This window comes from Condylura cristata, unplaced genomic scaffold, assembly GCF_000260355.1.
Source record: "Condylura cristata isolate star-nosed mole 26May11 unplaced genomic scaffold, ConCri1.0 scaffold00005, whole genome shotgun sequence".
NCBI lineage: Eukaryota > Metazoa > Chordata > Mammalia > Eulipotyphla > Talpidae > Condylura > Condylura cristata.
Genome location: NW_004567106.1, coordinates 13,700,293 through 13,712,533, shown reverse-complemented (window position 1 = coordinate 13,712,533; position 12,241 = coordinate 13,700,293). Strand labels below are relative to the sequence as shown.

The 12,241-nt window shown below is 37.3% G+C and overlaps 1 protein-coding gene across 1 annotated transcript in view; it reads right to left on the bottom strand.

Annotated features, from left to right (window-relative positions):
• Window positions 1-2,338: 2,338 nt before the first annotated feature.
• GLCCI1 (glucocorticoid induced 1) overlaps window positions 2,339-12,241 on the bottom strand; it is a gene marked incomplete at its 5' end in the record, with an annotated part of 93,209 nt that continues 83,306 nt past the window's right edge. The window contains 2 exons of the mRNA XM_004677118.1: window positions 2,339-5,265; window positions 6,324-6,444. Of these exons, the coding sequence (XP_004677175.1) occupies window positions 4,920-5,265; window positions 6,324-6,444 (467 nt within the window). The remainder of the gene's footprint in view (window positions 5,266-6,323; window positions 6,445-12,241) is intronic.

Genomic DNA, 12,241 nt, shown 5'->3' with positions numbered 1-12,241 from the left:
TCTCCATGTCTGAGAGAAGGGTTTACCTCCAACTTTCACACTAACTGGTTGAATTGCCCCATCCTTTCCTTTAGAGCCCAATCCAACAACTATTACTGTTGCTTGCAATACTTCCTTGAGGTTTCTCTGAAGCATAGTGGCTCGTTTGGTTACAGTTTCAGTTGCACACCTTTCAACTACTACTAGATTTAAGAGAGGAAGAAACTTTCTAAATGTTTGTCCTCCTGTGACTCCAGCTGCCACTGGTCGCACTCTGTCCTCCTGACACTGCCAAAGAGAGATAGAACCTTGTGTTATCTCTGGGTCTACATCAGAGATCAGCAAATTTGTTCTGTATAGGGCCAAACAGTAAATACTGTAGGCATTGTTGGGCCTGAGATCGCTGTTGAAATTATTTAACATGCTTCATGAAATAAGCCAGAAAGAAAATGAAAAATACTGAATGGCTTCACTTGTAGAAGAAGTGTAAGGGATCAGGAGAAAGAAGAAAAAAAAAAAAAGCAACTGTAATAAAGTAAAATGAAAATCAACAAGCAACTATAAACCAGAGACATTCTACCAGGCTGGAGAGAGGAGTAGGATCAAAACACAGGAGTTTGGTGATGGCACATGGGTGAATTGGTGGTGGATTACCAAGATGAAAAAATGCACAAAATGAAGATGGTGCAAAAATACACATATCCATATATATACACACACATATAAAGAAACAATAAAAAGAGAAACTACATAAAAAAAAAAAAACTAATCTGCCATTGTACTGCAAAACACCCTTAAGCAATACCTAAACAAATGGGAATGACTTTGTTTTAGTCAAATTGTATGTACAAAACCTGACATGGGCTATATAGTCCATAGGCATAACTGGCTCACCCAGTCTGTAGTAGAGAGGTTACTGGCAGTACAGCATATTTAGTGACCTCATTTCCTTGTCATCAGAATCTTATATCAGAAGACATTAACCCATATGGCATGGCTCTCACACCAGCTACCATCCTATCTCTGTAGCTTGAAATTTAGTGATGAGATAATATAAAGACAGAAAGGCAAATGTGACTTCAGTTGCAAAACGAAAGGACATAGAATTCCAGTACTTATCTTATGCGGAAAAGGAAGAAAGGGCATGGAAAGGAGAACAACTCATTTGGTACAACAGGGGCCCTTAACCTCTTAAGTCAACCTGACACAAGAAGTCTGAGGGGACAAAATGGCTGGAATGCTAGCCAATCTAGCATTCGGATCTTGACTTAAGGTTTGAATGAATGGATCCATCTTCCTCAAGCCCCCTACAACTCCCAAGAGACTGGGGTTCACTAAAACCATGGTTGGATGGGGGTGGGGGGGGAACGAGTATCAAAACTTGGTTGGGTAGAAGGTAGAAGTTGTTTGTAGGGACCTCACACTTAGGTGTGGGAATAACCTATTTTTGGGCAGCATTCATAAACTTCAAGTGATTATTTCTGGCTAGTGTAAGGTTAGACATATTGTCAATTCTTTGGTCTAATGTTCCCTCCTTATTCTTTAAGTTTGATTTTGCAATTTATGACTTGTTTCTCCCTACTATACATATTAAGCTTGTATGATCAAGTCCAGTAGTGATGGGTCTGATAATTTCACTTTTCCTTCATAATCACTAGAATGTCTAGGTTGTGTAAGGTAGATAACTTCCTGCCTAAAATTACATACCATCCTCAAGAAATTTGTTGATAATTCTCACTATTAGCCAAAACAATCCTACTACAGTTAAGTTCAATTTAAAGATCAACTCTTGACAAGGTATTCTATGAGATGTACTTCAGAAATAAGGAAGACTGCTGGTAAATGGCTTCTCAAAAGTGATGTGTTTTCTTGCAGGTACCACATGGCATATCATGGCCCTATTTGGGTAACTGGGCACAACATCAACACTGCGTTACTCTGTAAAGCATTTCTCCCTCTGGTGCTAAGCCTTAACATAAACAGTGTAATAAACTATAATTTTTTTACTGATGCTTCCTTTGCAAGAAGTCTGAAATATCCTTTGAGGTGCTATCACTGAAGTTAAATTTACTTCTTAAATCATTCTTAGGTATAAAATAATGGTGGGGGGGCAATGTTTACTCTAAGTTGACCATAGCTGGGAGCAGTACAAAGACTTGGGGCTTTAGACTTTGAGCTTGTACTTTGTGATTGAAAGTGTGTAAATTAGATGTCAAGGGAAACCAGGTTATGGAAATCTGATCCAGTAGATTCCCTGCAGTGCCAGGAACTCAATGAGTGCTGAATCTGGCCATTGCCCAGAGCTGAATTAATCTCTGTCAGGTAAAATACTATTTCCAAAAACATATGCAAACAATTCCAGTTTTACTAATAACTTTATTTAAATAAGACACAGGAACTTCTATACTGAAAAAATACAAAACAAAAGCCACACGTTTCCTTGTGTAAAGCCATATTGTATGGTAACTCGAATACTGTTCAGCGCAGTGGCTAGAATTAAACAGTACAACTATATACAAAATTTAAACAATTTCTGACAAATTTCTACAGCTGGGTGTAGGATACATTTGAGCTCAACAACTTCTGGGAAATTTACATGGCAAAGCATAAGTTTTAACACATTTGGTTCAAAACTTTAATATATGCTAAGAACAAATGTACAACACAATTAATATTTCGTTTCTCATGAGAAAATAAAAGCACATCACTATAAATATCATACATCAGATTTCATCACCAGAAAAGTATATTCAGTCCATCTTTCAAAAATTGATATTGGATACTATTGCATTTTATTTGGACAAAAGCAGAGCGTAAGAGCAACACAGTCTATAATGCTAAACTAGGTATCAGAAGTTAATGGAGCTCATATTTATCTTACAGAACTAATAATTTTCTCCCTTTAACCATAATCTACAAAATATAGTATTTTCATCAAGGCCTGAGATTATTAGGGTTAAAGGTGTCTGCTGCTGAAAAGATTGTTTTAAAAGGTTCCCCTGTGAAAATGGCAAAAGTAAACTGAGTCCTTTTCCATGACAGTCTCCTCCAATATAACACTGACTAATTTAAAGGAGCCAGAATGCACCTTCAGGAGAGAATATTACTGCAAACTTTGGTGGGAAGAATTGGGATCATGACAAAATAATACACAGAACACACACACACACACACACACACACAAATAAACACACACTCCATTTCTCTTAAAAAAAAAAAATCAATGGTGTTGCTTTCTTCTTTATTACCACCTGTTCCTTCTTCAATCCGCTTGGAAAATAGAACAAAGAAAAACCCAGAATGACCAGAGGGAACAGAAACTGTTCCTCAAATTGTAGGCACCTTATTTTTCTAATTCTTGAGAGAATTGTGCCATCCACTTTAGATGTAGATAAAACAACTCTAGGTTTTACTGAACTGAAAAGCAATGGAATAAAAATGCAGAACCTCCCTTTACTTTTGGATATTCTCTGTGGGCTGCAGAAAATATCTGAAAGTCAGGTTCTTCCACTGACCAATCAGGAATTCGTAGGGCTCTGTCCACACCTTTCTGAAAAGTTAGGCCAAGTCTGCAAGCTCAAGGCTATTCGCTTGGTTTATGCTCTATTTCGCACATCCACAATATCCACAGAACTACTCACGACATTATTATGAGAGGCTCAAAAGAGACTGCTTCAAACTACTACTTTTGTAACTCACCGAACAACCTGCTTACTTACACTAATTCTGAGTCCCACATATTCTCTAAGTGAATGAACTCATGTACCTAAACTGCTTGAGGAAAACAATAGCCAGAAGTGTGTCATTTTAATTGCAAATGAAATAATCTCCAGAAGAGAAAATCAACATTAATACGCCATTAGATCAAACAGTAGCATTTTATGACCCTGCTGGCCACTGTAACTGACACCTCTCCACCATTCCATCCTCTTCTTCATTTGTTCTGGGAAAAACAAAACAAAACAAAACAAAAAACCCCTAGACATTCTTGTTCTTAGATTCTATCACACACAATGTGGAATGTTTAGGTGTAGTCTAGTCCTGGACACCTTTTGCAACATCGTAATTGTCAACAGAGCAATATCTGAACTTGTTTTTTTAAAAAAAAAAAAAAAAAGCCACATTTACACGTTGAAACAGTGAATGCAAGCAAAACAGTTGTTTTACACGTAACCACATGACAAAAGTGATGTCAGACACCACAGGTTTGCTGGTTCTCCTCATGTTCACCCATGTCCAGGATTATTGTTCTCCTAGGGTTGAATGCACTTCTTATTCTAAGAATGTGGAATGTAATGAGGAAGGGGAAATGCATAAACTAAGGAAAGGCAAAAGAGTGATGTTCCCTCTTTAGCTTTTTAGCTGTGAAATATTTAATATCCCAATATGATATACATTCCAAGTTACCTGAGTTTAGACTTCAACTGAAGTACCTGAAGCTAGGCCATAGGGTGGGCACTGTGCAACTGTTGTGGCCATTTGTTTGCTTATTTTTTGCATTGTATGTATTACAGAAGTTAGAAACAAACACCTGGATCAATTGTAAACATAATCCTGAAGTACAGTATTTTCCATAGGACAAAACACAGCAAGACATTTTCTAGTTAGACAGGCAACTTTTTGATATAGAGCTTATTTATACTGAAGGATTTGGAACAAAACACAGGACACAGTACTAATCAGTCAAACATACTATGAAATGCATAGTCTCCACTTAAACGCCGAATGACACAAATTTGCGAGCATTACTGCTTTCCACAAAAACTGCTGATAGGAGTTCCGTCCCTGCCAAGATCAGTGTAAAGAGATATTTTAGGATGCTGATAAGTATTTTTGTTGGTGGTGGTGGTCAGAAAATTTGTCACTCCATGCAGATAAGATGTCTGGGACCTAGTTCCTAATTTGTGGGATGTAGGGTAGAGGCCAGCTCCCCCTTCGCTTTAGATGATCACATAGTTCTGAGCAGAGATGTGCTCCTCGCCCTGAAGTTCCTGCAGGAGCTGCTGTTGCTGGGATGGCTGCTGGACAGAGGTTTCTGTGGAACCTGCTGTGCTGGTGTCTTCAGAAAGAGAAGCAAAGGAAACGCGGGAGGAGAGTTGCTCAACGTTCAGGGCTGCCAGGGCTGAGCTCTGGCCAGGGTTAGGAGAGTTCTTGAGCATCAGGTCAGAGGCAGGTAAGAGAGGACCTAGAAGTTTCACAGGACAGAAAGCTGATCCGGTTGGGATGAAATTAACCTTGTTCTTGTCAGGACATGAAAAGAGAGGGGCTGAGATAGGCTGACGAGACCTAAAACCATAAAACAGAATTAGTTTTACTATCAGTAAAAAGGCAAGCAGTCTCTGGATTAACTGGAGTTCTCTAAAATGGCTAAAATGTGAATGGCAGGGAATGAGTTAAGTGTACACAGAGGGTAAACATCTTCCATAGCACAAGTCAGCTGGCAGACTACCGATGTACACAGCACTGCAGTCCTATTGCGATATATGCATTTTCAAAAGGACTAGGCAAACACCTGTTCCATAGGTCACTGGTTTGCTTTCGATCATTTAGGAACATGGAAAAGTCATCTACAGAATAACCTTTTCTGTTAAGAAAAGTTTATTGGATGTGGGATTACCCCATCATGTGCTGGTTTTAAGTATTTTCTCCTGTTTCCACATCTCTACATGCTTCTAATATAAATCAGGGAATAAAAAAGTTGCAGTAGTTTCTTGAAGAGCCAGTTATCCCAACAATGTGGGGTCCTCAACTCCCGTTCCGGGGAAGGAAGCCGTGGGCAACCGCCAGAGCCGCCTCAGGCCCTGCCAGCTGGTGAGAGCACGGTGAATGCCAGAGGGCAAGAGGGTGAGTGAGCCCAAGAATCACGTGGTCTGATCTGGAGGTACTCAGCCAACTATTTGCAGTATGAACCTCTCTTCTTTTAATTCTAATTTATACATTTGAAAATTTCAAAAAGAAAAAAAAAATTTGTGAACAGAATGTCTACATGTAACGGCTATACATGCTATCTGTGTCTGTAGGGAGGAGGCTCTGTTTCTTCTGGCTTTGGATCACTGTAGTAAGCCATACATGGATATTAACTTTGCTGCTAAATGTCTTTATTGGTCATCTCCACTAATAGTTTTTAAAAGCAAAATTCTTTGTGTCAGCATATACATTTCAGCATTCAAATGCCAATGCTTCTTCAATGAGCTCTCTTTTGCCTATTCAGTTTTCTTTTCATAATTTGCTTTTGAAACACATTATCAGCTGGATGGAGTAGTTGATTCATCTGTAATCAACTGGTCTCAGTAAAAAGCTTCACAGCTTTGCAGAACCCAGCTGATAGAAAAGACATTACTTACGCCATTTCCTCAAAGACCTTCACTCGCTCACATCCCTCTGGGGGCTCCCGTTTGAACATGTAGCTGTTGTTTGGTTTGGGAGATGAAGCATACTTGGGTAACGGTGAGCTACTCCCACTGTCTGTAAATTTAAAGCAGTTATATTAACTAAGGATTGAAAGCTCTTTCAAATTAAGTCTGATTTCCAAACAAGCAGCCTTTGCACAATTAATCCACTATTGCCTTTTTGTTTCCACCACAGAGCTTCCTTTATTTCAACACTATTTCTAACACCCTTGTGTACTAAATTTCTTGGAAATAAAAGCTTCAATGCAACAGTGATCAGCCATATCACAGAACATGAAAGAAGGCTATTTTGACCCAGAAAACAGCATTGTGAATAAAGTAGAAGTACGAACCTAGAAACAAATATTATTCATTATGTATTTCAAAAAATGTAAAAGAATGGATAATACATGTAAATCAAGCAAAAGAACTATAAGTAATAATAATAAGATTCCTGTTTTTTCACTGTCCAATCAATTTAATTAAAATGTGTGGTATGTGGGAATAATCTTCATTACAAAAGTTAATAGAAACATCAGTTTTCTAATTAAACACCACTGACTGACATGTATGTAGGAGAAAAAGCCGGTTTAAAATATATGTCTTTTCCCGTTAGCCCATCATGAAAAAGGAAATTTGCTCAGTGTTTTGCTTCTAAAATATCTATATAAAAGAACTTTCCCAGCACAATATGTATTTTTGTAACTGGAAGATGAGAACTCCAAAAGCATCTCTACCTAACATGTTTTTCTTCATAGTTTTGACCAAAAAGAAAACGGTCTATTCATGGAAAGTCATAAAAACCTATATGTAATTTCTCCTTTTCCTATCTGGCAAAGGATTTTGGAAATTCAAGTCCACCAAAATGTGTCATTACCTTTTTAAGATGCCAAGTTTTAAAGTCAGTAACATATCTGTATAGGCACAATAGTCCTATTTAAACAAACTGACTTAATGCAAACCAATCCTCACTGGTAAAATACTAAGTACGTGATCTATTGATATGTTATTTTAATATATTTTGAAAGACATTATTAGTACCATAATCACATTTGTCACAATTTTGATAAGTTGTTTTAGTTTAGGATACAGAACACAGCCCAGCATTCAGAATCTGAATAAAAAGAATGTTTTATCGTTAATGTATGCTTAGAAAGTGGACCCTACAGGCAGACTTAGAGCTCATTTGTGAATGATTCAGAGCATCTATGTGAGCCTTGGGAATGTAAATGTGTGCTTGTATTTGAAAACAGTTATATCTTTGGCTGGGAAATCATTGCCTACAAAATGAAGCCATGCAGTTGGGAAACCTAGAAAACCAGCTCCTCCATCATTATTGTTATGAAGGTCATGTATAATCTCTTGACTGGAAATTATCTTAGAACAACTGGGCTTCTTCATATACCATTTAGACTTGAAGATTTTCTCAGATTTTCATTTATACTGTTTAAACAAATGCAAGAGAGAGAGAGAAGAGAATGACTTTCTCTCTGATTTAGCTGTATCTTCTCCTGACCAAAGCCTGGGATTGATGTGCTTTATCTGAGCTAGGCCAGACCAGAAAGATGGTCCACGATCAAAAAACAGATGAGAAGTAGGCCTTGAACTTATACCCAAAACACAGCTTGTCCTTGCTTTACTGGCTGGAAACAAGCCAAGGAGAGGAAATACATGAGAAAGTAGATATGGCTGTGATGTCTCCACAGGATGCACCAGTGGCCAGAAGCCATGGGCTCCATGCCCTTCAGAAGCCTTTTACCCCATCAGCAGGGATGACTGTGTGGACAGTCAGGATCTGCCCTATTTTAATCCGGCCTTGGCTACAATCAGCCTTCTGTATTGGAACGCTTATGTATCATCAGGCCTACTACATGATTCCTCTTGCTAATTTATTGGTGTTTTCAAGAAGCTTTCCCAAAGTTGAAAGCTCTGAGTTGGATAATTTGCAAAATTGATTCTCTTCCCATTAACAATGTAAATTGTTTTAGATAAATTTTCAATGTCAAAGGCTTATATTTTTAGAGTTCTGCTCAATTAAACACTCTTGTTCTATTTTTTTGGGGGGGGTGTATGTGATTAATGCTAAAAAAAGGAACACTGCTATTTTAGAAAAATAGTATTCAGTGCTATTAGATATTTATTTTTCTTTTCAATAAAAAAACTTTGTTGTTGAATATATGTACTTACATTTAGTCTTTGTGGTCTGGAAAGACAAAACTTGAAAAACTTAATTTGGCTACTATAAACAAAAATGTATTAAATATGGAGATTTTTTCCCTCAGTTAATATGCAAAGAATATACAAAAATAATATACAAAGAACATGAAATGGAGACATCCAGTCTGTGGTTTTAGCTTTGTTATTAGTTGTGCAGTTATATAATCCTCCATACAATGACCTGTAAGAGTCTTTATATCACTAAAGAATTGCTACTGCTAATTCTAAAATTCTGTTGTGTTTTTTTTTAATGGCTATAACAGATGAAGGAACACTATACCAAAACATAGTTTTTGGTTTCCAAACTGGAATGCTTTAAAAATAACTCATAAGAACAAACTATTCTACTCATTCCTGACTTACACATCTAACCCATTCATTTAAAATCTGAATAAACACATTTGAGTAAGAACATTTGGTGAGGTGACTGTGCCTGCTTAGGGACTTCAAGGTGAGAAGTCTTAGGGTAATCTTAAGTCAATTCCTTTTGTTTACAAGCATGATAAATTTTCTCATTCTGCTTCTTCACAGGATAGTAACTACACATTGAACTGAGATTAAGTTAATTTTTAACCTATGTTTGTATAACCTCATGGTCTATCTCAATTAATAAAATTAACTGCAATGATTTTTTTTAACTTGTCTGTCTGTATTTATAGCAGTCATCTATTTTTAAAGAAAAATTACCCAACCCTGAAAAATTAAGAAAATCAAGGAAACATATATTGGGCATTTAATCATGACAGATAATTCTTATGTACATCCACCATATTTATGATTAAAATACAAGTAGCCTATCATATATTTTTTAAATACATGACACTGAGTTAAAGCTTGAAAAAAACTAGACACATCTTCAAAGTTTAGAGTTCAGTATAGAAATGATATTCATTAAATTATATCTACTTTTATAGTTACATGTTTTCTGAATTTCTCCTTATGAACGACTTTTACTATTGCTGGCCTATTAAGTTGCACAGCCAACAATTCCAGCACAGAAAATCAAATATATTATTACATTGACTCATTTACGCGGGTAGACATGTTCTATACTAACTCTAGGTCTTTGGCTGTGTGGTATGAAATTAATTCTAAAGTGAGCAACATAATGACAGAATCTCCTTTATTCTGGTTTCACATTAGACTTATCAGAAAATATTTTTAAAATGCCAATACCAATGTCCAGGTCTAGAGGTTCTGATATAATGAGTCTGGAGTTTTTTGCAGGCATTTCCGTCCCCCCCGCCCCCACCAAAGCTCACAAATGCTTTAGATGTGCTGCCATATTTGAGAACGAATGCTGAAAAGGTTGTAACACTGGTTTGCAATCAAGTAGTCTGACCTATATCCAGGCTGCCTAAACTGCACGACCTAAGGTAATTTTGGTTTGGGAACTGTCAGAGATGTGTATATAAGCAGTGCCTAAAACATAGTACACTCTCAACAAATATTACTGCAGTAGTAGAAAGCACACATGATCCCTAACTTGCAAATTATAAAGGTGAATCATTCAGAGGTGAAGTGCCTATTCCATTCTCTAGGCAGATGAGAATAACAAAAATGTCATTTTCTAGAGATCTTTACACTCTTTATTCAGGTACATAAGACTTAGTTTCTGGCAAGAAAATAGAGTGATATTTGGAGTACCAGATTCTCCAGGTTTATGACTGCCTTGCAAGAACTCTGGCAGTTCATGATGGCATCGTTTGGTATATAGAGATCTATTCTCCTGAAACTAAAATCAATGCCTCAAGCATGCAGTGTCTGTAGAATCCTCTACAAAGAAAATATTTTAATAGTATGTTAAATTTTTACACTAAAATCATGCCTTATAAATCACAAAGGTAAACTAAACTGAAAACAAATTTCAAATCACATAGATTATATCTTGGAAAGTAATGAAAAATCATCTCAGGAAAATCATTTTGACACAATCTTAGTTTTTAAGCTTGTTAATGAAGAAATTTCCAAGCACATCAGTTAAAAAAAAAAAAAAAAAAACTGAGGCATACTGCTCCTAAAGTATCCTAGGATAAAAGAAAAGAAAAAAAAACTATTAAAATTTTCACAATAATTTTCAGGGCTCATTTAAATATAACTATGTGTAAAAAAGGAAGCAGAGCAAAACACTATAAAAGTTGTCTTAGAGTGCATTAGGTAAAATTCCATATTTCCTTTTTTTCTTTTTGATTCTTGCAACAGAGAAATGTGAGATCCTTAGGCAGAAGCCAACATAACTTAATTATTATAAAGCTCACTCTTGCTCTGATAGTCACTGCCTTCACATGATGACAACCAGGATCCACAGCTCTCTGCACTCACTGTCTTTAAAAATAACAAAGCAAGCTTTACTAGTGCATTTTGTTTGAGGACTGAATTCCTCATATGTATAACACAGAAATGTATTAACTCATATCAAGGCACAGATTCAGAATTCCTGAAAAAGATGTATAATAGATCAAGCCTGGAGCCTCATAGGAGAAGACTATTTTTAAATAAGCCTCACAGGAGTAGACTATTTAAAAAAAAAGTGTCCTGATGTTGACACTTTCCACCTCTGCAGTTTCACTGGAGTTATGGTCCATAAAGAAAAAGCTGAAAACATGTCCTTTACTGCCAGAAGGTCTCTTTGCTTGGCCCTCATTCCACGCAGCAAGCAAGGCTTACAGGTTCCTACCTTTCCACCCTCACTGTTTTCTACTCCCCACCATCCATCCTTTCTCCAACCACACAACTTCTTACTGTTCTGCACATACCAGACCCTTTCATAGTTGAATGCTTGTATAAAGGTTACTTTTGAAGGCAGCAAGCAGTGTACAGAAGATCTTTGTTGGCATAGATCCTCCATAGAATTTTAGAAAGTAATTTATCTCTCTATTCTTATTTCTAAGTCTCGATTCCTGTTCTTACAATAATGACAAGAAAACTCATAGGACTGTGGTAATATAACAGATGACAACAAAAGGAAAATCACCTGAGCACACTTAGGCATCACCACAATCTCAGGAGGCAGGTGTTGTTATTATCCCTAGTTTACAGGTGAGGAAAGTAAGCTACAAAGAGGTTGAGTTTGCTTAGGGCCACATACTTAGTGGCAGAGAAGAGATTCAACCCAGCTGCTCCAAGTCAGAATTTGTTACTGCCAGAGTCCTGCCTCAGTAAGCTTGATCCATCTCAACTCAAGTGTCCTCACTAGATACAGGAGTAGGTGACTAGCTGATCAAGTTCCTTTCAATCCAACGATCTATGCTTCTATTTAAAATCCTATGCATAGTTCAGGTGACAGTTTCCTTAGTCTGCCTTCTGTTAGTCTCACAAGGAGGTCAGTGTATGAGTCGTCTATAAATAGTACCTGGGAGAAAAGAATTCAGCAGGTGCCCTTTTCCTGTAACCTACCTGGTACTGTGTTCTCTCCTAGTCAAGACTGATGTGGGAGATGAGGTAGGTTTTAGCAAAGTTACTTTCTTTCCCTGTGATTTCTTTCTTTCTTTTTATAGATTTATTTCTTTATGCATACAGAACTGGGGTACAGGCCAGAGCTGCAGGGGCAGTGAGAGGATTCACCAGAGACAGAGGAGGGAGTAGAACAGGCTGAGTGAAGAAGTACACTGCTGGGGGGGGGAACAGGGGTGGGGGGGGAGGGGCCAGGAGAGGTC